This window comes from Desmodus rotundus, chromosome 3 (genome assembly GCF_022682495.2).
Source record: "Desmodus rotundus isolate HL8 chromosome 3, HLdesRot8A.1, whole genome shotgun sequence".
NCBI lineage: Eukaryota > Metazoa > Chordata > Mammalia > Chiroptera > Phyllostomidae > Desmodus > Desmodus rotundus.
Window position 1 is genome coordinate 43,422,110 of NC_071389.1, and position 26,737 is coordinate 43,448,846.

General features: G+C 35.8%; 1 protein-coding gene across 9 annotated transcripts in view; it reads right to left on the reverse strand.

Annotated features, from left to right (window-relative positions):
• DOCK7 (dedicator of cytokinesis 7) overlaps nt 1-26,737 on the reverse strand; it is a 209,406-nt gene that overhangs the window by 168,497 nt on the left and 14,172 nt on the right. For all 9 annotated transcript variants that reach the window (XM_053921491.2, XM_053921489.2, XM_053921496.1 and 6 more), the window contains exons 2-7: nt 19,033-19,138; nt 13,570-13,745; nt 13,311-13,379; nt 5,259-5,388; nt 4,947-5,159; nt 4,506-4,591 (exon numbers count right to left, since the gene is read on the reverse strand). In XM_053921491.2, coding sequence (XP_053777466.1) covers nt 4,506-4,591; nt 4,947-5,159; nt 5,259-5,388; nt 13,311-13,379; nt 13,570-13,745; nt 19,033-19,138 — 780 coding nt within the window. The remainder of the gene's footprint in view (nt 1-4,505; nt 4,592-4,946; nt 5,160-5,258; nt 5,389-13,310; nt 13,380-13,569; nt 13,746-19,032; nt 19,139-26,737) is intronic.

The following is a 26,737-nucleotide window of genomic DNA, read 5'->3' on the forward strand; positions in this document are numbered from 1 at the left end:
AAAATGCTAGAACAGTGACTTTGCTCAACCAAGAACTAATTTGCTTCCACGGACACTTCTGGCAAGGTCTAGAGATGTTCTGGGTTATCATTACTGCAGGAGTACCACAGGTATTTACTGAGCAGTGGCCAAGGATGGGGCTAACCATTCTGCATTGTTAGGAGAGCCCCAGAAAATAAATAATTACTCCGACAAAAATGTCAATAATCTCATTCTTGTATCACAAACAACGTATTTTCATCGGGTTAAGAGTTTAATAAAAGGCCGTTTACAAAGATTTGGACATAATTAGGGAAAACAACTACAGAGAGTGCTATTCCCTGGAAATAGCAACAGCAGCAAGTCATTACCAACCCTTGACTTAAAGAGGAATGGGCAAGTGGTAACCAAGACATGGAAAAAATAGCTGCATGGAGGACCCTTCAAAAAAACTGTGGCCCTGGCAACAGGGAAGCAACCAATTGATGTGACCTAGCAAAGAATGAGTTAAGAAAAATAAATATCCCAACCTGATCTCACTCTCTCCCACCTTCTGACTTCCTGCTGATGCTTTTCTTAGCAGACCCACCCACAAGCCAAAAGAAGAGGGATCTTGGTGGTGCTGCCTACGTGAGTCAGCCTCTATTCCGCATCTTCTGTAACACTTGATAATGCCAGTCTTTTTGATTTGCCAGTCCTTTTTTTTTTTTTTAATACCAAATCTGGTGGGTAAGCAGTGTCTTATTGGATTTTTAATATGCATCCTTTTGTGTTTAATGGCCACCTGGATATCCTCTTTTGGTCTACTTTTCTACTTATTGTTTGACATTTTCTTCATTGTTTTATACTTTTTATGTATTCTGGTTAGGAGCACTTTGTCAATTGTATGTGTTGGAAATATCTTCTCCCTCTGTATGGTGAAGGGGTGGAGAAAGGGAGACAGAAAGAAAAAAAAAAAGAGAGAGTAGGGCTGGTGGGGGACAGAGAAAGAGAGAAACACTGCACACAGACAAATAGAGGGAAACAGATATGACTGTCCTGCCAACTTACTGAAAAGATTAGCCTTTCAAACTAAAGCCACTTTTATGGTAAATCAAAAATCCATAAACATGTATGTTTACTTCTAACTCTATTCCACTGGTCTATTTGTGTAATTGTATACCAATACTATAATGTTTTAATTATGTGGCTTCATAAAGTGTTCATATCTGGTTGCTTTTTGTAAAGTTCTTCAAAACCATCCTGCTTCCTTTTGGCCCTTTGAATTTTCATACAAATTTTAGATGCAGCTGAAAATAAGCAAAAAATGAGTCAAAGGTAACAGAAATGTTCATTCCAATGACCCTCTGAAGGTCAAGTGCATGCCTTACCCCGTCCCTAGCTAGACCTGACTTTCTCATGTATGTGGGGTTTCTATATCTATGTACGTACTAAATCTGGTTATTTTCTCTTGCTAATATGTCTCATGCCTATTTGACTGTTAGACTAGAAGAAAGAACCTCACGGGTAGAGGAGAGTTTGTTCCTTTCTCACAAAACTGTGACTGGGTGGAGTTTCCCTGAATGTCTAGACAGACAGTCTTCTAAATACTAGAAACAATTTTCTCATACAGGATAAGGGAAGGCTATTCTTAGAGAACAAAATACAAGAGAAATTATTTTCAAAATGTCTTCATTTCAGAATAGTTAACTAAAATAAAACTTTCTGAAATTACAATGTGAACAAATTCTTCCTTATCCTAAATCTAGATTTTTCTTATCATAGATTAATCAGATATATATAATTCTTAGTTCAGAATCTTTAACAAGAGCTAAACAAACTAAAGCTAAAGAATATAAAGTAATGTGAAAAAGCATTCTATATTATACTTGTCTTAGAAATAATAAACTTGTAACTTTATTAGTCAAGAAGATCGTAAGTAAAACCACAATGAGATACCACTTCACATCACGCTCAATAGGATGGCTATTATAGAAGACAGACAATAGCCCTGGCTGGTGTGGCTCCATGGGTTGAGTGCCGGCCTGCAAACCAAAGGGTTGTCGGTTCAATTCCCAGTCAGCGCACATGCCTGGGGATGCGGGCCAGGTCCCCAGGTGGGGACCCATGAGAGGTAACCACTCACTGATGTTTCTCTCCCTCCCTTCCTCTCTGTCTAAAATAAATAAATAAAATCTTAAAAAAAAAAAAGACAGGCAATAAAAAGTGTTGGTGAGAACATGGTGAAATTAAAAGGCTTATACTTGATGGTGGGAATGTAAAATTGTACAGTTGTTTTGGAAAACAGTCTGACAGTTCCTCCAAAATTTAAACATGGACTTACCATATCAACCACCATTCCAATCCTAGGTATATACCAAGAGAAATGAACCATATTTCCATACAAAAACTTGTACATAAATGTCCTACCAAGATGATTTATAATAGCTTAAGAATGGAAACAACCCAAATGGTAATAAACTGACAAATGGATAAACAAAATGTGGTGTATCCGTCCATTAGAATATTACCCGCCATAAAAAGAAATGAAGTACTGATGCACGCCACAACGCACATAAACTTTGGAAGTATTATACTAAGTGAAAGAAGGCACAAAAAGATCCCCACGTTATATGACTCTGTTTACAGAAAATGACAAGAAGAAAATTTATATAGACAGAAAATAGATCATCGATTGCTTAGGGCTAGAGGAATTGGGGAAAACAAAGGGACTACAAATGGCTATGGAATTTCTTCTGGGGATGATGAAAATGTTCTAAAATTTTGATGATAATGGCATAAATATATGAATATACTAAAATCCTCTGAATTGTACACTGGGTGAATTTACAAGTGAACTATAGATGGGTATACCCTGGGTGAACTGCGTAATATGTGAATTATAACTCAATAAAGCTGTTATTTTTTTAAAAGTGAAAACAAACCAAATGTTAGCCAGCTGATGAATAGATAAACAAAATGTGGTATATACACATTGGCGTATTATTCAGTCATAAAGGAATGAAATACTGATATAGACTACAATATAGATGAATCTTGAAAACATTATGCTACGTGAAAGAAGCTGAAAACAAAGGGACACGTTCTGTGTAATTCCATTTTATGACTTACGCAGAACAGGCAAACTCATAGAAACAGAAGGCAAGTTAGTGGTTGTCAGGAACAGGGAGAATGGGGGGCATCTGCTAACTGGTGTTTTAATGGACTGAATTGTGTTCCCACCACCACCACCAAATTCATGTGTTGAAGCCCCAACTTCCAGTGTGACTATATTTAGAGATGGGGTCTTTAAGAAGGTAATTAAGGTTAAATAATATCATAAGGGTGAAGCCCTAATTCGGTAGGACTGGTGTCTTTATAAAAAGGAGAAGTGACACCAGAGATGGCTCTCCATGCAGGATCAAAGCAAGGGCCATTTGAGGGCACAGCAAGAAGATGGCCATCTGCAAGCCAGGAAAAGAGGCCTCACCAAAAACCAATCCTACCAGCACTTGATCTTCACAGTCTCCAAAACTGAATGAAAATAAATATCTGCTAATCCCCCCAGTATATGATATGTTGTTATGAAAACCTGAGCAGACTACTAACAGGTATGGGGGTTCTTTCTAAGGAGCTGAATATGTTCTAGAATTAGACAGTAGTGATAGTTGCATAACTCTGTGAATACACTAAAAACCACTGACCAGTAAAAACTGTAAAAGGGTGAAATTTATGACACGTAAATTTTATCATAATAAAGTTGTTCTTAAAAAAAGATTATAAACAGGTGTCTAGATATTCAAAAGACCCAATACACTAAATCTGACAGGTTTCTAGATACATCTAATTAAATACATAAAGTCTTGGCTCTCAAAGGGAGAAAATTGTGCATGTTATCTATACACGGAAGTGGTCTGTACTTATGAGTCACTTCTTCCAAGAAAACTCTATGGATTGAAATTTCTTTTTTTGTAAGTCAGAACTAATAACTAACTAATAATATTAACATCAGAGAATGAAAAGAACATAGCTTGTTTTTCAATTCCTGGTTGCACAATGATGAGTATGCCAGTTAACCTTTGCTAATGCTTTTGAACCCTGATTTTCTCATTTGTAAAATGAAGAAAATTAGTATCTACCCTATAGAATTACTCTGAAGACAGCATAAAACAAAATAAGAGAAAGCACTTTGTGAAGCAGAATATAAATGTGAATATATATTTAACTTTTTTAAAGAAGGATAAAAACACATACTTCAAAATCATTAAAAAAAAGCCTACCATGTAACATGTACAATCAATTCTTTAAGGAAAAAGATACTTTGTCTTTATATCCCCCAAGCCAAGAACAGTACCTAGTAATACTAGAGAAAGGTATTTCAGTGAAGGTTTTTTTCTTTTTTCAGGTTATAAGACTAACTGTACAGCTGTAGCAAAAAAGTAGTCACCTGTGAGTCAAACATGCTCTAAAGCTCAGATTCACAAGAACAACACTTCTCAAAAGAACACAGTAAACAAAAGGATACAATAAACAAAATAAATACTCACTTGAGTGATAAACATTTTACAAGAAGTCTTTGACCGAAATGTTCTTTGGGCACATCAGGAACACTGAGTCGTTCTATTGGTTCTTCCTACAAATGAACAAGCAACACCAAAATGAACATGCTTATCATCTTTCAACCCTTTACAATTTCTTTAAGAAGTCTTTTTATTAATTTAAAACTTTTAGCCTTCACAATTGAACATAAAAAGAAATGACCTATTTATTCTCAAACAGAAGTCATTGGGTCATAAGTAAGTGTTCTACATTCACAGAAGTTATTCATTAAGGATAAATTTGTTAGAATAAAAAATATATTTTATTTACAAAAATATAGCTATATTTCAGTTAAATTTTATTTCCTACATTATAATACTATATAAAATTTATACTCCCAAAATATCTATTTCATAATTATTTGCATCTATATTCCCAAATAACTATACCTCATCTGGTGATGGATGCAAAGCAAAGAGTTCTTTGTGGCGGTTTGATTTCCTTTGGTCATCATTCTGACGGTCTATTTCTTCATTCGGAGTTCGATCAAGTAAATTGGAAAGCAGAGCATCAGGAAGTGAATTTTTCAAGTCAAAAATACTGCAGGCCCAGCTACCCCTTGGAGTATCGTCTATTGACATGGAACGTCTTTTAAGATCATCCTGTCATGCAAAACATTAAAAAATAAGTATATTAATTAATGAACAAAACATAAACTATTTTAAAAACATCTTATAGTCATTTAAAGATAAAAATATTACTTGCTCATCCTGGTAGCTGCTGCCATCTGGAGCTTCATCAGACTCAAAGACCTGTTTTGGCAAACCTTTCTGCCTTTCTTTCTGCTTATCTAGTGTATTGGGGTTAAATCCTGTTCCCAGTTTATGATACCTATTCAAAGTAAAACAGTTAAAGGAATATTAATTTTTGAACATTTTTACTTTTTCATCATTATATAATAAGCTAAATATTCTCCGCATTGTTTCTTTACATAATAAAGGTATATTCTAGCAGTTTTGAGTGTGCTAAATATTTAACCAGAGGTTTACAAAAACTTCCACTCAAAATTCTTTTAATCCAAATGCAGAGCAGATTATGAGTTTCCTGAACTACATCATATTCTCCTTCTTTTTATGACAACCATGTATATATAATAACTTAAAGTTAGGTGGAATCTAATGAACAAACTGAACTAACAAGCAATACAGAGAGAGACTCTTAGATAGAGACCAGGGGGAAGTGGGGAGGTCTGGGGATAGAGGGACTGAGAAAAGAGAAAAACAAAAGAGAAAGCATTTATGGACAACAGTGTGGTGGCTGGGGTGCGGGTGAGGGGTGGCAGGTGTAAGAGAGTATAAGGGGGACAAAAGGTGATAGAAGAAATAAAATAAATTAAAAATTAAAAAAATAAAGTTGTTCTTTCAGTTCATAGATCAGTAAAAAGAAAGGACAGAAAGCCACATCAAAGAATAAAATGTTAACTAGAAAATATACATTGCATTCATAACAATATAAAATTTTAAAAGGCAAAAAATAGATGTAAAAATGTTGAATCTTAAAATTTCAAAGAGCCAAAGTATTTTTGCTGTATCTCTCAGGTATCTTAACCAACCTAAAGTTGCAGACTTTTAAAATAAAAAGGTCAGGATCTACATCACTATATACATATATTACTTAACACGTACTGTTACACTCCTGATGTTTCCTTCTTTCCTAACCACCCAATATCCAAGAAAATCAAAGACACTAAGATCAAAGAGCAATTATGGTTCATAGCTCATAGAGTCAAACGGTAAATTTCTAATTGGAACAAAAACAATTATGATTAACAGAGGATGATATGGTTCTTGCTATTAGACAATTTATGAAAAAAAAACAATTATGATTAACAGAGGATGATATGGTTCTTGCTATTAGACAATTTATGAAATAATCAAATATATGAATCAATGACATCATGTCTTGTTGCAGACGATATTAAAGTAGAAGCTACACTGTTATTTATAGTCATTACTGTTATTAGTACCACCATTCAAACCACTGTCACCATCAGCTAGTGTCAACTGAGCACTAATTTTGTAGAGTGCCATGGAATGTAAGGAGCATTCCCCAAGTTTCACTGAAGGTAGTGCTCTATGCTTGTATTACTTGAAACAGTGCCTCCTAGCTCAAATTCAAGTAAAATAAAATCGATATTCCTTTGGGGGACAAAAAAAGAAGCTACATGACTTTCACAACACAGCATAATCACAAAATAAAAGACAGCAATTTTCTCTGGAAGAACTAAGATAAAGGCACTCCATATAGTAACATGAAAGGTATTACTCAGAAACAGATGTATTAACCTTTTGTGAAATGTTTAGAGTGCCTTGATTTGTGATGTTGCATATCTAAGTTGCTCTAATAACCAATAATAATGTTACATTCTGCCTCCTTTATCTTCTTTTTTATGAATCATTTCTTAGTCATTTATTTTTAGAGAGAGGGCAAGGGAGGTAGAAAGAAAGCAAGAGAAACATCAGTCATTGCCTCTTGCACGTGCCCTGACTGGAGGCAGGCCCACAACCCAGGGATGTGCGCTGACCAGAAATGGAACCCACAAAGTTTCGCTTTGCGGGACAATGCCCAACCAACTGAGCCACACCTGTTAGGACTACCTCTTTTATGTTCCAAAAAGCTGACAGTACAAAATTTTACAGAGCTGAGGAGAATAACATCATTCATGATTAACACTCTTTTATGTATTACCATTCTGTCCTCAAGCCAATTCTGTAAGGCTCTATCTACATGATTACCCATCAACCCCCACACTCTAAGATTTGTGTGACCTCCTATTTTGACATTCGCACCCTCATTTATTCTGTCCCAGTAACACTGACCTCTTTGCTATTCCTGGTACACTCCTAGCATGCTTCCAATATGAAGCCTTTGAATGCGCTCTTCTTCCCGCTAATACACTCTTCCCCCAGATATACAAAGGGCTCACCCCCTTAATTCCTTCAGGTCTTTGCTCAAATTCATTTCAGTGAGGTCTCTTCTGATTACTTACATGAAGTAGAAAATTTAGCCCTTCTTCTCAGCCCTCCCTATCCCCCTCACCCTACTTTTTTTCTCCACAAGAGTTACATCCACCACATCTGGTACATACTTATCTGTGTTTGTTTATTGCCCATTCCCCTCATCCCCAACTAATGTAAGCTCCATGAGGGCAGGGAGTTAATTTTGCTGATTTTGTACCATCACTGCTTAGTATAGTGCCTGGCACATACAAGAAGTATTTATTGAATGAGTGAATAAATGAAGTATCTTCTGTTCCTTTCTCCTTTGTGCTGAATCTTGGAAAACTTGTGGCTTCATCTAGTCCACTCTTCAGTCACCTCTGACATTTAGCCTATCTGCTGAGTTTTTAATATTTTTTCACTGAATAAAATTTTTATTTCCAAAGACAAGTAGGTTATATTTGTCTGGTTACCATATCCATTCACATCTCTTTGAAGATATTAATTATACTTATGTGCCTTGATATGTAGTCCATAACTATTATTTCATGGTAGTTTTTACTTGTAGTTTGATCATTCTTTTCCAAATGCAATAGCTTTCATCAAAGAGTTGGCAATTCTGGGTTCTATACTTATTTTTGAATTTGTATCCCCATATCTGTCTGGAAATACTGTATCTGCTCAGCCCAGTCCATACCCAATAGTCTTCTCTACTCTATCTTCTACATAGAGAAGAGGCAAATCATGCTGTCAGGCAGTCTGCCAGGACCTAGTCTTCTGGGTGTGACGGCTGTCTTCTTCCAAGATTTGCCCACCCTGGGCACTATACTATCACCTCAAGCCTCTACAATTACCACTCTTTAAAAAGGCAGATACCTTTGTTGCACAACTGTGCACACATGGTATAGGGGGTTTCAAAGTAAAATAATGCCCAATAGTTACGCCAGACTCCTCTTCCATTGCCTGTATTCACTCCTCTAAGCTCAGAACGAGCTTAAATTACTATACATAGAATGGGGCAAAAGGAAGTTTACAGTTGTGAGTACACAAAGAGTTTATTCTTGTATTATTTATTATTTTCCATGCAAACTGTAAATCCACTTTTGCTATATATCGTAATTTTTGCTAAAGTTATAGATATAAAACTTTAAGAGATATATAGATCTTTTTAGCATATATCTTCTTTAATTATTCTGTACTATGGTTTTCTCATATGTTCCAATCATACCTCTCTTCTGTCTTTCGGGGATACTTTAAAACTTCTACCAAAAGTATCCTTTTTTGTCTTCCATTTACCATTGCAGATAATAAATAATATCTAGTGTAACAAAAAATATACATAAACTTTAGAATCTGATGCCCTGTTTTAAACTTGTTATCTCACTATTTGGCTGTGGGACCTCAAAAAATTTACTTAACTACTCTGAGCCTGAGATGCTTTTCTGTTGGAACCTTAAATGAGATGAGTATAAAGTGCCCAATAAAATGACCAGCACATAGTAAGTACCCATATATGTTAACTGTCTTCCCCTCTTGCCTAAATCAAGATCAGCAACCCCATAATTAGAATGAAGTATTACAGCCCTGAGCAGTGTGGTTTAGTTGGTTGGGCATCATTCTACTGGTTTGATTCCTGGTCAGAGGACATGCCTGGGTTGTGGATTCCGTCCCAGGTGGGGCACATACAAGATCAATGTTTCTCTCCCTCTCTTTCTCCTTCCTTTCTTCTCTCTTGGGGAGGGGGGAAGGGAGGGGAGAGGAGAGGTGAGAAAGGAGAGGAGGGGTGAGAAGGGAGAGAAGGAGGGAAGAGAAGAGAAGGGAGAGGGGGGTAGAGAGGAAGGGGGAGAGAAGGGGGAGGATGGCAGGGGAGAATGGAGGGGGGAAGAGAAGAGGGAAGGGGAGAGGAGGGAGAAGAGGGGGAGGAGAGGAGAGGAGAGGCTTTGTAAAAAAATTAAGTAGTAGATTCCATATTCTAGGTTAATATATTTTATAACTAATCTCTTTTTATTAAGATATCTGATTGTAAGTTTCCAACATACATGCATAGATGTAAAGACTTTTGTGTTATCTGACAGAGGAACAGTTTTTAGCACTAATGTCTAAAATCTTGCTATTGAAATACTTATCAACATTGTAAGTTCATAAAACAGCTCTTCTTTATAAACAGTAGCAGTCTGTGCTTTTATTAGGTAACACTAAAACTAAAAAGCATGTCAGCAGTATTCCCGAGAGTGATGCTTAGCACAATATTAAACCCAGTGAAATAAGACAGCAGCTATAAGGGCAAAACAATATGCAATGGCTACGCCACCATTGCTAGTACAAATGAGCACAAGTTACTTCACTTCTGAAAACTACAATGTCATAATTCTCCACTACTTCAGCCATCATATTTCCTTTAAATAAATAAGGCTTAAATTAAGGAAGACACAAACAAATGGAAGCATGTACCATGCTCATGGATTGGAAGAATTAACATCATCAAAATGGCCATACTACCCAAAGCAATTTATAGATTCAATGCAATCCCTATTAGAGTACCCATGACATATTTCACAGATATAGAACAAACATTTCAGAAATTCATATGGAACCATAAGCGACCCCAAATAGCTGCAACAATTTTGAGAAAGAAGAACAAAGCAGGAGGGATCACAATACCTGATATCAAACTGTATTACAAGGCCACTGTCATCAAAACAGCCTGGTACTGGCATAAAAACAGGCACATAGACCAATGGAACAGAACAGAGAGCCCAGAAAAAAGCCCAAGTCTTTAGGGTCAATTAATATTTGACAGAGGAGGCAGGAGCATAAAATGGAGCAAAAATAGCCTCTTCAACAGATGGTGTTGGGAGATCTGGACAGCTACATGCAAAAAAATGAAACTCGATCACCAACTTACGCCATACACAAAAATAAATTCGAGGTGGATAAAAGACTTAAATATAAGTCGTAACACCATAAAAGTCCTAGAGGAAAACACTGGCAGGAAAATCTCAGACACTCCACGCAGCAACATCCTCACAAGACATGTCCCCTAAAGCGAGGGACATAAAGGAAAGAATAAACAAATGGGACCTCATCAAAATAAAAAGCTTCTGCATGGCTAAAGAAAACAGCATTAAAATAAAAAGAGAACCAACAATATGAGAAAACATATTTGCCAATGATACATCAGACAAGGGCTTGATCTCCAAAATATATAAAGAACTCACATGACTCCACTCCAGGAAGACAAACAACCCAATTAAAGAATGGGCAAAGGACTTGAACAGACACTTCTCCAAGGAAGACATACAGAGGGCCCAGAGACATATGAAAAGATGCTCAGCATCACTAGCCATCAGAGAGATGCAAATTAAAACCACAATGAGGTACCATCTCACACCAGTCAGAGTGGCCAACATAAACAAATCAACAAACAAGTGCTGGAGAGGACGTGGAGAAAAGGGAACCCTAGTGCACTCTTGGTGGGAATGCAGACTGGTGCGGCCACTGTGGAAAACAGTATGGACTTTCCTCAGAAAACTAAAAATGGAACTGCCCTTTGACCCAGCAATTCCGCTGCTGGGATTATACCCTAAGAACCCTGAAACACCAATCCAAAAGAACCTGTGCACCCCAATGTTCATAGCAGCACAATTTACAATAGCCAAGTACTGGAAGCAACCTAAGTGCCCATCAGCAAATGAGTGGATCAAAAAACTGTGGTACATTTACACAATGGAATTCTACGCAGCAGAGAGAAAGAAGGAGCTTATACCCTTTGTAACAGCATGGATGGAACTGGAGAGTATTATGCTAAGTGAAATAAGCCAGGCGGTGAGGGACAAATACCATATGATCTCACCTTTAACTGGAACATAATAAATAGAAGAAAAAAGCAAACAAAATATAACCAGAGACATTGAAGTTAAGAACAATCTAACAATAGCCAGAGGGGAGTGGGGAGGAGACAGTGGGGAGAGGAGTTTACAGGGGACTACAATGGACAAAATCAAGGGGGAGGGTGGAGGCAGGGGAGGGAGGTGGGTTTGGCTGGGGTGGAGTGGAGGGATGGGGAGAAAATGCAGACAACTGTAACTGAATAACAATACAAATTTTTTAAAAAATAAAATAAAATAAAATAATAAAAAAATAATGCTTAAAAGTTTCATATGAAGACTCTTCTCTTCATTGTGCAAATTAGCAAAGAAAACATAGTTATACTTGAAGTTGAGTGTTTCATTATTAAACTTTCTTATTTTCCTGCGAGGCTGTTGTATCACTGTATAAAAATAGCACCAGCAGACACAGTATATTACAAAATTAAGATGGTATTAATCATCATCTGACACTATAGTGACTACAAAAATTTTCTCCACTGCCAGTTATTTCCAATGGCAATATCATTAGGTATTCTGAGCCAAATGCAGAGACAGATGTAAGCAATTTACAATGTTACATAAGACTCACGATAATAATGTTATCCTTGAATTACATAATTTTGATAACTGGATTTTACTATAGATATTTTCAGGAATTCTGAATATTAACTGTAGCCTAGCCTAAAAATTACAGGGTGTTGTAAAAGGATGCATATTGTGTTTATCTGTAATCATTATAAAGTTAGGAGGTATTTTCTTCCAGTAGCATTGTTGTGGTTTCTTTTTCCATTGGTATTACTAAACGTTGCTATTTTAAATCTTCTATCTACATTACTTTAAGACAACCATGCTAGATCAAGCTGTTTCATGCTACTTTATTTGGGGGTTCCATTTTCACTGAATAGATTTTATATATTTCTCATATGCTTCTTCACTCATTAGTTCAATCAAATAGTTCTGAAGGGTTATGCAGGGTCATCTTGTCTACAAACCACCTTCACAACAAGATTTATTGACAAGTGCTGGGTTTTCTGCAAGAGTTCCATTAATTTCAGTTACCTCTCCTATTAGAGAAGAACAGAGTTCACGAGCAGCTTTCACACCTTCCAACACACCGGACTCATCTTGCTTGTTCAATTTTGCCCCAATGTCAGGCAGACTACAGTAAACAACATCTGCCAAAGCCTCCTGTGCAAAACTGCTGATCCCCACTGTTCCAGTACCATTTTCTGTTGTTATACATTCATGTTTCTCTGTGAATTTTCACAGGGAGAGTAAATTGGGGTCAGTGGGCAGTGACCTGAGGGCACCTGCCCTCAAACCCCAGGGACATAGTGGTCAGGGCTCAGGGGCACTGAGGGGGCCCGCAAGCTCCGCGCCGCTGGCAACATATTCATAGGAGTCTATTTTACTTCTTAATCTGATGTTATATTCAATACCGTACATTAGAAAAATAAAATCTGTGGTAGAACATTATTTTTTATAAATATTTACTTGATTAAATGTACAGATCAAAGATCTGTAAAAATTTAGTTAATGAAAGGTAGAGATGTTTCAAACAACTTGACCTGGAAAACTGGCTATTCAATTTAACTATTTAAATTTCAATAAACTGGATTTTTTTAATAATAAAATTATCCATCAATATCTATGAATAATTTCTCAAAAGAATTAGACTAAAAATCATTATCATATACTATTAGTTATTAGAGATCTATGGTAATATAGAAATACTATCCCCCAAAACCTATTATTTTATAGGAAGAATAAGTAAAAGTAATTGTGGAACTCCTAAAATAAGACATCTATATAAAAGGTTCTTCTTTTGCTTCTTCAGCTTTTGTTTAAATAAATTTACAGGGCTTATAATAATTATTAATTTACCTTAATCCATTTATAGATCCTACTCAGTATTTTTAAGTGTTATAATAAACATATAACTTACTTTCTGATCACACTTGCCCAGTCTTCTGTATAACTTCTTATACAATCTCTAACATGTGGATCCATTTCACTATTTTAAAAAAAGAAAACATATTTGTAATTTAGACAGGAAAGCACTGATGTTGGTGAATTTGGTTGCTACAGCTCCTGTTTGGATAACAGACATAACCCCACCATAACAAATAGGATATAAATCAAATAATGGAAGGTAGCTTTTCTGTAGTGGCACTGAAACCAAAAATAGGTAAATGTGTCCTTACCTTTCTTCAGGTACAGCTGAAACAAGGGTTCTGCAGTCCCTAGGACTATAAACAACTTCGATGTCATCTGGAGGGAATTCAATCAAATCCCTTAAAGGCCCAGAATCCACAGCTAAAGGATGAGTAATGAGGTAATCTTCCAAATCCACTGGATCTACTGCTTCTGTAAGGGGCACCTTTAGAAAGGAGGAAGGGGGAAGGAATTTTAAAACTTTAAGCCAAAAAAAAATTTTTTTTAAATACATGTTTTAACCTAGTTATTTCTCAATTTTCAACAGATACAATTAAAAACCCACAAGGTATTGACCTTCTAACACTCCTTCATGTTTTGGGTTATACTCTCTTCACTCCTCTTGCTTAGACTTTACCCATACCTTTCATGGAAGGCCAGTAATGAGCATTAACAGTTTTTTAATAATTTACAGTGACAAGATGTTTACTGGAGGAATTCTTTTTCTTCAAAATCTTTAGAATTTTTCTAAATTTCTAAACAGTGCCTTAATTTTATTTGTTGTTACAGTTGATTATCCTAGTAAAAATATATAACCAGACTAAGGTAGGGTGAAAAGTGGCCCTCCAAAAGATCTCCATATACCAATCCATGGACCTTTCATGGCAAAAAACTAAGATAAAAAATAAAAGATGTGATCTATATTATGGGCATTACCCTGAATTATCTGAGTGAGTCAAATGCAATCATATACATCCTTATATGAAGACAGAGGGAGAGTGGGACCATACAGAGGAGAAAACCACACGAAGACATAGCAGAGAGAGTTGTAAAGATTCTGGCCTTAAAGACAGAAGTGACGCAGTTACAAGCAGCCACCACAATATGAAAGAGGCAAGAAACTAATTCTGCCCCAGATCCTCCAAAGGCAGTGTGGCCTTGCCAAAACCTTGATTTCAGACCATTGATGCTGGTTTCAGACTTTTGGACTTAAGCACTGTGAGAAAATAGTGAAAGACTAGCACATCATAAACACTCAAAAGATAGTAGCTATTATTATTATCATTATGTTTTCTCATTTAAATCTCTCCGAACCCTATAAGATAGAGATAATTACTATTTTAATTCTACAAATAAAAGCATTCGTACTCAAAAATTTAAACAACTTCTGGAAATAAAACAGCCACAAAATCACAGACAAAATTTTTCTTAGAGATAATAAGCTTATTTAAATATTTACATATTTATGATTTTTAATATGTACAATAGAGCAAAATTTTAAATTGGGTCTTCAAGGTCTAAAATTCATGGGTTTCCCTACTCATAAGCATACAACTTTAATAAGTAAAATTTAAATAAATAAATAGGGGAGGAACAGAGAAAGAGAGGGAGGGAAACATCAATGTGCGAGATACATCGATCAGTTGCCTCTGACTTGCCACCAACCAAGGACCTGGCCCGCAACCCAGGCATGTGCCCTGGCCGGAATCTAACCTGTGACCTTTTGGTTTGTAGGCCCAAGTTCCATTCCACCCACTAAGCCACACCATCCAGGGCTAAAAATATATATATATATTTTTTAAAGTCAAGAGGGAGTACTTATACGTGTGGGAAAATAGACTAGACATACTCTTTCCCCTATCCTTCCCACTAGTTACAACTACAAACCTGGGACATTATACATGAAATAAACATAAGAATATTCTAAAAGGTGGAGGGAAAAAGGCAGGCCAGCAGCAACCTTGAAGCCAAGGAATGGCACAATTTCTTTCTGCCTTATGTACTCCAGACTTGGAATAAAGAAGCCCGCCACCCAGAAACACCAAGGAGCACAGGGGAAAAAGAGGTCCAACAAAACAAAAGCCAGTTCTCCTCAGCCAGAAAGTCCACAAAAGAGGCAGCCCACCACAATAGAAATTTTTAGATAATAACCATTCTACTCCAGCTAAAGATCACATGAAAAACTGTGGTCTCAGTCATATCCACACCAGCAAAGCCCAAATGAGAAGCTAGACTTCACCCTCACCAAGCTGTAACAAAGCATCCCAACACTCCAACCAGCATGTTGTCAGAAACGTTAGAGTGGGGAGCTGAGATGTTCATGCATACTGGGAAGTAATGAGTCTCCCACCCCGGGTCATTGGAGACCACACAGCGAATCTGGACGTCCCCTCCCACTCAGCAATAACAAGGCACCTCTTCCCCTTACTGCTGGGGCAGTGTCAGAGGAGGTCTATACGTAATACAATGCCTAGAGGATAAAGGGACAAAAAGGTACATAAAACTTTTACACTGCACTCAAATGGGTAAAACGTCACCATCAGTAATGTGATAATTTACACACAATTTAATACCTTAAGCCAACACTAAAAAGGCTATACGGAGATATGCACTGAACTACACCATGTATCAATGAAAATGTAATTCTAAAAAGTGTTCAGACAAGAAAAAGAAAATAGGGAAATACAAACAGAGAGAACAAGCAAAAATGAAAATCAGAGATTAAAGCCCGAGCAAAACAGAAATAACATTATATTTAAATGGTCTACAAAAAAAAGATAAGAGACTAGCAGCATGGATTTAAAAACATGATCCACATGTATGATATACAAAAACTCACTTCAAATGAGACAATATGAAGAGGTTAAAAATAAAAGGATGGAAAAAGATATACCATGCACACATGATCAAAAGAAAGCAGAAGTGGCTACATTATTACCGGATAAAGCAGACTCCCGGAAAAAAAAGCATTACGTGAAGAAGGACATTACCTGACGACAGCAGGTATGATCCGCCAGGAAACACAGCGATCTTAAACGTGCATTTACTACACAACAGAGCTATGAAGTACGTGAAGAACATAGTAACTGACAGAAAAGGAGAAATATAAGAAAAATCTACAATTTTCAAAAAATCCACAATTGATGTCAAGACATCTCTCTCAACAACTGAAAGACAGAAAATCAACAAGGCACCATTGTTGATTTTCTCAAAAGCACCAATTAACTAACAGGATCTTACTGACATTTATAAAACAGTCCACTCAAATGGCAACAAAATAAACACTTTCAAAATAAAGCCACAAAAGCATATGCCAAGCTGGACCATATCCTGACCCATAAAACAAGCCTTAACAAATTAAAAAATAAAATAAAACTATACAGTAAGTTCTCTAATCATAATGCAATCAAACTAGAAATGAGCAACAGAAAGATAACAGGAAAATCTCCAAACACTTGGGTGCAAAATAACGCACTTCCAAATAATCTGAGTCATAGAAGAAGTCTAAAAAGTAAAACTTTTAAAATACATTAAACTAAATAAAAATTCAACATAAAACTTTTGGGATGAGGGAAATGCAAAATCAAAAACATGAGATACAACTTCATACCCATTATGATGGCTATTATTTTTTAAAATGGAGAACAAAAAGTATAGGAGAAAATATGGAGAAATTGGAGCTTTGTGCATTGCTGGTAGGAATGTAAAATGGTGCAGCTGTTATAGAAAACAGCTTGGTGTTCTAAAAAACCCCCCAAAAAACACAGTATTACCGTTGGATCCACCAATTCGACTTCTAGGTATATACCCCCCAAAATTGAAACGAAGACTCAAATAGATTTTGCACACTCATGTTCATAGCAGCATCATCACCCACAGCCAAAAGGTGGAAACAATCCATCCACAAATGAATGGATAAACAAAATGGGGTATATACATACAACGACATATTATTTGGCCTTAAAAAGTAATGAAATTCTAACACGTTATAACATGGATGAACCTTCAAGATATTATACTGAGTGAAATAAACCAGATACAAAAAGACAAATATTGTATGATTCTACTTATACAAGGTACATAAAACAGACGAATTCATAGAGATAGAAATTAGAGGTTACCAGGGATTGAGAGGAGAGGGGAATAGGGAGCTATTGTTTAATGGGTATAGGGTTTCAGTTTGGAACAATAAAAAATTTCCGGCAATGGATAATGGTGATGGTGGTGATAGTTGCACACCACTATCATTAAGTGAATATACTTAATGCCATTGAATTATACATTTAGAAATGGATAAAATGGTAAATTTTATGTTATGTATATTTAACTTAACCATCATATAGATGGGTAGATAGATAAAATACTTTTAAATGATCACTTTTCAAAAACTTACGTCAATGCTTCTCCATCCAGGTATTATTTTGAGGACAACATACCATTTAGGATTTAAAGTATCAAATGAATACTCAATGAAAATAATGCAAAAAAATTGGGAGTCCTTACAGATGTCTAATTCAAAATTAATCTTTCCTCAAAGAATGACCAACCATATCAAGAGTGAGTGTTAGGGTAAGATAGGAAGCTATGACATGCTATTAAAAACACTAAATCATATAGAGGATAAATGATCTTGTTTCCATAACTCATAGAGAAGGTCACAGGCTTTCTGGGTGCAATGTTAGCTATACCTGGATCAAGGAAACAACTTTATTCTTGCTACAACTGTCTCCATTCTCTCTGATGCCCATGGGGAGACAGCTCCCTGGGTTTGTCTTGGGATATAGTGATGAGCTGCTTACAACTATAAATTACTTTGCAAGACTCCAAAGAGCGAGCCTGTATTTACTGACAAAAGGGAGGAGACTGCAACATGATTCCGTAAGAGAGAGGGAGTGATGGGGCAGTAAGCAGGGTTAGAGGGTGGCAAAGAGGAGCAGTAGAGAAGCACTCCGGAATCTCTCACAGGCAATGTGTGAACTTGTCTTACTTCAGCAATCACTGCGTGGGAATTCTGGCTGACATGATTAGTGTTAAGATTTCTTCCAATCCTTTCCAATACGCCATCAACCTTCTGGCATTTAATTTGTGGTACGGGGCTGGGGGAAAGAGGGTGAAAGGATGATAACTAAAGGGTTTCTTTGTGAGGTGTTCTAAATGTTCTAAATTGATTGTGACAATGGTTGTACATATCTACAAATATATTAAATCCACTGAATTGTAAATTAAATGGGTGAATTGTATGGTATGTAAATTAAGTCTCAATAAAGCTGTTTAAAAGAAGTTGAACAGAATCTAATCAGTCCAGGAAATAAAGAGTTAGAAAAATAAGACTGGAAGGAAGAAATTGCAAAGAATCTGATCAGTTACATAAAGTACAAGAGATAAGAAAAATAAGTCTACAGGGAAGCAAACATAAAATCCAAAAGGCAACAAATTCTATAAGAAAACTAGTCCAATTTCCTCAACAAGTTAACAGCATAAAAACAAAGTTAAAATTCCAGCACTGATTAAATCCTGAATGTAGTTTCAGAATTGACTAGGAAATTGACACTTCTTTAACACCTCCTAACACTCTTCTCCAATTCAAATTTCAGGAAAAAGTGAGCTAACCATAAATAAGGTTATGAAACTAGGGGTGCAACCCAGTCTACGGACACTTCTCTCTCCACTGCCTGTTGTGGCCTGGTCAGTAATACACCAGTGGAGCACCGTGTTTTGGGTACGCTACTTACTGTGGTATGGTGGCACACATTGCCAACAATGTTGAGGTTTTTGAGCAGTTGGGGAGAGCCACTGTATTGTCCAGAGATCTGCTTCCTAACTTCAGCAGCCACAGTTCTATAACAAAGAAAGCAAATACTTACTATTTTTAAAAACAAAACAACCTAGGTTTAAAGTGGGAAGAAGGTAAGTATATTAAAGATTCATTTGAAGAAAAACAAAACATCCAGCAAGAAGGCTATAAATTCCTAAGATATCAGTTGAACATCTTTATAATGCTTATGTAGGGTAAAAGACTGACAGTCAACTTACATAAGGGTTTTTTCTGTATATGGCATTTCAGGGAATATACTTTGGCTTATAATAGAGCTGGAAGCTATGAGAAGATGTATATATTTTAAGCATATAAAATTAATTTGAAAATACTGTATTAACAATTTAATACATGATAAGAATTAGGAAGAAAAAAACACCTTTTTTCCTTTCTAATATTACTAGTTCTTCATTCATGCACCTGAAAACTATTCCCTGTCACTATTTAATAAAAAATGTGCTTACATTCTGGCAATCATGTCTTTCCATAATCTGACCCTAATCACCTTCCTCACATATCCTGTCCCAGTATCTTATCACTGAACATAAATTGCTTCCTAGAATGATGTTTCCCTCCTATATCGACAAATTTAATTCTCAGTTAGTTTTAAGTGTAAAACGAATGCCAAGACCTCCGTACAAACTTCTTGAATCCTACAACTAAAAAAAATACCACCCTTCTTTAAAACCCTTAGAGCATTTATCATAACCTAACTTTCATTTTCCTTGAAGTTATTTTTCCATATTTCATGTATGGTCTATATAAACAGAGGAATGGCCTCATTTATTTTGTTTTCCCTAAAATATTTAGCAGATAGCGCTCAAAGCAGGTGAATGTTTAGCCCTGTGAAATATATAGCATTGCTGAACTTACTGACAAATGAGGTAAACCACCAAGGCATAAGCATAACGTAACTTGACAGGTCTTTATTTGAATCAGGATTAGAGTTTAGAAGATCTACATTTTCAAGCTGGTGTTGACCCTTGGGGGCATATTGTATAATAAATTTACTTAAATAGTATTTCTAAAACAAAAATGTTTTAGATATTTAAATGACTTGATAGCTCATCAATCTCTATATTCCTTGGAGTCCACAAAACTATAAACCAAAACATTCAGTGAGTCCTAATCCAGTAAATAAAAAACTTCTTCACATTAATAATATTTCTAATCAGTAAAAACTGTAACTCAAAAATACAAAATAAAGACTATTCTTCACTGATTTTGTGCAATTATTTTCCTGATGTCAATACCTAAGCTCTACCCTATGATCACCAATGAACTGGACACTTAATTTTATAAAACTTGGCTTCTGCTCTGGCTGGTATGGTTCAGTGGATTGAGCACCAGCCTGTGAACCAAAGGATCACTGGATCGATTCCCAGTCAGGGCACATGCCTGGGCTGCAGGCCAGGCCTCCAATAAGGGGCACACGAGAGGTAACCACACACTGATGTTTCTCTCCTTCTCTTTCTCCTTCTCCCCCTCTCTCTAAAAATAAATAAATAAATAAAATATATTTTTTAAACTTGGCTTCTGTTCTTTCACCCTTTTTAAAAAAATAAACCCTACTTTCTTCCTACCATTTCAATCACCCATAAAGTGAAACAGGCCTCATGGCCTGGTTTCTGGACAAGCTTGATCATACTTCTGTTCTGAAGTGTTTTGAAGTGATGTTTGAATTCAGAGCCCTGAACATACTGGCATCCATTTGAATTTCCAGCTGAATTTCTAAACAATCTCATTTTCTAAAAATTATCCAGATTTTTGATATAATCTTCCCATTTCTCTTTTTCCATATCTCCTTGCTATGCCTATCTTCCTCAGTGTTACTCAGCACTCAACTCAATCTACCAACCTCAGCACTACTTCAGTGCTTCTGGAGCTAAGCCATGGGTAATCTAAATTGATGAATTGCCATATTTCATCAAACTCATGAATGTCACTAATTGTTAAGAGGTACCATTACTTCATGTACAGACAAGAAAGAAAAACCTTGCCAATTAACCATTATACTACCAATTAATTGGAAGACATACCCTAATTTCAGAAGATGTTAAGAAGTGAAACTTAAACAAAATGACTATTTCAAAAAGACACGATCTTTTGATTAATAGTAGACATACATAAAATAATCCTCACATTACAAATATTTGTCTTATTTCTATATGACACAATTTTCCCCAAAAAGAAAATTGGTAATTGAAAATAAAAACCATTTCCAAACTGAGCTATAATATCAATAATATCTGGAACCTAGATAAGGGATACATTTACATTGAGATCCTCTGTATGAAAAGATTTCATTAAATGGTAATGAGGAAACTTTTCCCAAATTAAACATAGTATCTCATACCCATCCTATGGCCCAGAATATGCAAGACAAGAAATGTGATGAATAAACATAGTTCCTCATAACAATTAAAATCCTTTATCTTAGATTACTTTTTCTGATAACAATTTTTGCTATACCTAGTGATAGCTTATATAGTAAAGCAGTAAGGACGTCTTTTTTACTTCTAATAAGCTATTAATATCAACTCAAAGTAAAAAGATGAGTAGGTCAAAAATCCCATAACTACTTACGCCCCTAAATTATAGGAGAATATCTTTTTCCCCTTACAGAAAAACATGAACCAATATTTGATCTATTTATCCCCGTATCAACTCCCTCCATTTCTACCAGGCCCTCACTGTGTCAACATGCATCGGAGTTTTCACAAAAGAAAGCCCTCACTAAGGCCAGGACATTCACCATAGGATGTTGGAAATAACCAAAAAAGGACGAATATCATGAGGGAAAATTATGTGGCATTTAACCTTTCCTCTAACCTCCTCTCACTTACAGATGCCCCATCCAACCATGATTTCCAGAGTGACTCAAGGTCAACCTGGGCCTCTCTCACCTCCAGTCAGCCTGAGCAAAGGGGAATAAGGAGAATTTTGACTAAGAAAACAACTAAAATTTAGTTGTGCTACTCTTCTAAGGTCACAAAAAATAGATGCACTGTAACACGTCAAATAAGAGAACAAGATCTCTTGGAACTGGCATTGTTTATATCTAAGATGTAAGTCACAGAAGAAATGAAAGAGAATATACCACAGAATATACCAGGTAAGGAAGTATGTCAAAGACAAGGCAAAAAAGGGGCTAACTAAAAAGCCCAAAAGAAAAAGGACAAATATGGCTGATAGCCTAATGCTGTGTCTATCCAAGTCGAAGATTGGTAATTGATGGGTTGAATCAGAGTTCCACCATTGGTATTAATGGTAAAGAGAAGCAAAGAAGGAAGGGAGGAAGGAAAGAAGGAAGGGAGGGAGAAAGGAAAGGAAGGAAATAATTGATTAAAGTAATGCAACATTGTATCACCTCCTAAGTATTTGTGTCCAAAATCTTTAACCTGAATTGAATCAAAACTGTACATCTAAGATCCAGTTTACAGTAAATACAGAGAACAGTGTAACAAGTTTACACCAAAGGAAGCAATCAGACTAAAACCAGAAGGCAGCTCATTCTATTTGTCAAGTCTCCTCAACAAACCAACATGAGAGTGAGAGTAAGGGGAAGAAGAGGGGAAGGAAGGGAGGTAGGAAGGAAGGAAAGGGGTTAAGCTTTAACATAAAAAAGACAAGATTGAAAAATAAAGTCTATTTAAAAGGGAAAGTAAGACTTAGATATAACTAAATGCAACAAATGGTTCTTGGATCCTAGTTTGAAGAAACCAGCTATAAAGAAACATTTCTGGGAGTAACGAGAAATTTGAACACAAGTAAGGTATTACATAATTAAGAATTATTATTTTTTTTAATGTGTGAAAATAGTATTAATATTATAGTGTGCGGGAAAACATCTTTATATTTTAGACAGACAAATGATATCTGTAGTTTACCTTAAACTCTTCAATTATAATTATTCTTCCTTAATGAGGAAAACTAGCAAATGAAATATTAATATGAAATACAGATAGGGCAAATACCCTTCAACCGGTATATCATGGCCTCTATAAAGTGCTGCCTGACTATTTCTGTTTTGTTTCACTAGGTTAGACACACCTCTGTGCTTTGAAAGCACTCTGTGTTTATCCACATACATTCAAAGAAATAGAGTTTCCAGGAGGCTAGTGCGTACAGGAAGCCGGCTAGCCAGACTGCTCTCCACCGTGGTATAAGATGAATCTGGCCTTGCTGACATAGAGGTTGACTTCAACAGTAGGAAAACCTGGTTTGTAAACACTCTCTTAAAAAGAAGCACATAAATTGCAAAGTCAGTTTTTCTGGAATAGTGGTGATGCAACGCTCAATTATAAAACTGGGTGGAAAAGAAAAAGGTGCAGTGGAGTATCAGGAATCTGGCTTCTCAGGCCTCGCACACTCTCACTTCTCAGGGCACCTCTGCAGCTTCCTTGAAGAATCTGCAGACAAGGAAACTCCACTTCTGATTGGAGTATGCTATACTGTCTCTTATTTTGTATTAACGTCTCAAAGCAGGTTAATGTCTGCCATTTAAGAAAAGGTGGGGCGAAAGTCATTTTACAGTTGTTTGTATGGAAAATAACACAATAATTAATAAATAATACAATAATAAACTGTATTTCGTGTACTCACAACTGCAAACCTATTTTTGCCCCGCCCTATATATTCTTTAACGTGGCCTGATGCCTCTTTTCTACCTCATTGTGATACATGAATAATAACTCATGGCATCTATCAAATTGTTTTTGAAATCTATCTCTTGCAAGGAACCAAGCAATTAAAAGCAGGCTGTCACCTTATTTACACTTGCACCCTTTATCACAGTGCCTAACACATACCGGGTGCTTTAAAAAAAGGTTTAAAAAGCTAAAGTGGTAAACGGGAATAAAGAGAAACTCATAGTTCCTCCCCCTAAAAAGCAGTTCAATAAGAATGCTAGAAGGGGAAAAGTGATGTGAGCTTCCTGGAGGGACGGAGGGAGGGGGGAAGGGAAAGAGAGAAATAAAGAAAGACATGTATAGGAGAAAAAAGGTAATAGTAAGAATGAATTTAGAGACTACGTCGTATATGAAATTTCCAAATGCTTTTTACAGTAAACTTATCTATAAATATAGTTGGTTTCTAATTGATTGGAAAAGGACAAGAATGTATGCTTTTTTTAATCTATTACTGTCAAATAAGTAAGCATTTGCTGGGAGGGGGATAGGAATCTGAATCCACAGATTTCTCAACATATAACCTTTTCTTTTTTTTATTTGTAAATCTATATTTATATAAGATAGAAACATTTTAAACCTCATAAGATAGAAATCTTGTAAGATATAAGATCTAAATCTATCTTTATATATGAAAACTTTTCTCTAAGAGCATAGCTGACATCATTATTATACCACGTGTTAACTGGTAAGATAAAAGCCAATACTGAAACTCTTCTTTATTAATAATTTTTAAACAAGATATATAAAATGTTTACGTATCTCAAAATAGTCTCTAATATCTCTAACATCTCTGCAAAGTACTGGTTCCAGAACTACTTTCAAGTTCTATGACTATGCAAATAAAGTTACTATGAGAAGCAGAATATGTTTTTCAATATGAAGAAGGGAACTTTAAACTTTTTCAAGTTTACTTTAAACTTGATAAAGAAGGCATTTTTAAAAAAATAAATAGAAGAAATACGTGCATGACATCAAAAAATTCAAACTTCACAAAGAGGTAAAAACAAAAAGATGTATCTCTACCACTTGCACCACTTCAAGTTCCCAGTCCTATTCCCCAAATGTAATCACTTAATATATTTTTAGGTACCCTTCAAGAAAAACATGTGTATATATCAGTGTGTGTGTGTATATATGTATATATATATTCCTTATTTTTTAATGTCCACATATGACATCATACAATAACATTTTCTTGATACCTTACATCTTACACTTAATATATCTTGGAAATCTTTCCATATCAGCACATAAAAATAATAATAATAATACTCTAGCAATATTTACCAAGCACTTACAGTCTGCCAGATAATGTGCAAAATGTTAACATTTGTTACATCTCATTTACTTAATCTTCAAAACAACCCCATTAAGTAGGCACTACTACATCAGGATACTGAAGTTTCAAGAGGTTAAGGTCATACAGCCAATAATGAACAACACCAAGATCTGAACTTAGAGCCCCACTCGTAGCAATGCTCGCCTTCTTTTTATCTGTAATAGATAATCTGGAACATATTTAGCCAGTCTCTATTGGTAGACACTTAGGTTATTTCTAGTTTTTGTGAAGATCATCACTAGAATGTGAATTTCATTAGGGCAGATATTTATCTAAATCAAAAATTATGAGTAATTTTTTATTCTCTCTTTTGGGCCTTTCATATTTCCATATTTCTTCAGTACTATATTATTTTATAATCAGAAAAAATAGGTATTTTTAGATAACCTTCAAAATTAAAGTAACTTTCCCAAGTTTATTTTGAAAGAGAGTCAGGGTTTGGACTCAGATCCTTAAAGCTCCTAAGGCCTTTTTCCATGGAAACAAGTTTCTAAAGGTAAATGACTCTAGCTGTAGTTCACATTACTGATTTCTCTAGTCTTCAGAACCTAGCCCATGAGATCAGTTAAATACATGCAGCGAAAACGTCTGCTTCATATGCCACATATTAATAGCAACACTATGATGACTACTGTCCCTGTTATGATGTCTCCTACCTTCCAAGGATGGCCAACTGAAACTCCCAGCTGGGGCACTGCCTCGTGCCACTTACAAGCTAGCCTGTGTTAAATTCCTTAGGAGTTTAGGTTCAGTGGACCAGTAACCACTAAAGGCCCAAGAAAACGAAAACACATACGGCATGGCTTGTGAAACCAAAGAACAGAAATAGTCCTTGCATATAATACACGTAACATTTAAGATACAGCTCCTTTGGGGGGAGAATAAAAAAATGTCAGATGACTCATAGATCCCATCTGACACTATTTTGGGATAACATTTAAGTAAAGATTTAGAAAACACTATTAAATAAAGAGACTTGATGTTTCCATCACTCTGATCTACAGCATTTCAATATATCTCAATTTCTTCACCTAAAACGTGATGAAAATATTGCTCCCTAATTTCATGGAACATACTAAATTATAACTATATTGAAAAAGAATTTAAAAATTTAGCATTTAGAAAAATTAACACATCTGAAATTGACAACTTTTAGAACACTTAGGAGGGAACCTCTACTGGAAAAAGTCAATCCTCCCAAAAGAAGATAAATTTATCTTTAATTCCACCCTCCTTCACAAAAGTAAAGCCAGAATCTTCTTACCCACAAATGTACAAATTATATTTTGGTATAAACTATATTGCTAAGTCATGTTCATTCTAACTCTTAAATACTTCTCAAATCTTTGTCACCTCCTTCCCTTTTCTATAGCATCTGTCTACAAATAACAGCATACTTAATGCTGAAAGTCTGAGTGCTTTCTTCTTAGAATGGGAAGCAGCAAGAATGTCTGCTCTCACCACTTCTACTGAACATTGTACTTCAGGTTCTAGCCTGTGCAAGAGGAAAAGGAAGAGAGGAAGAATAGATGAGAAATTAAAGATAAGGAATTCAGATTGGAAAAGAAGAAATAAAACTATCTTTGCTACCC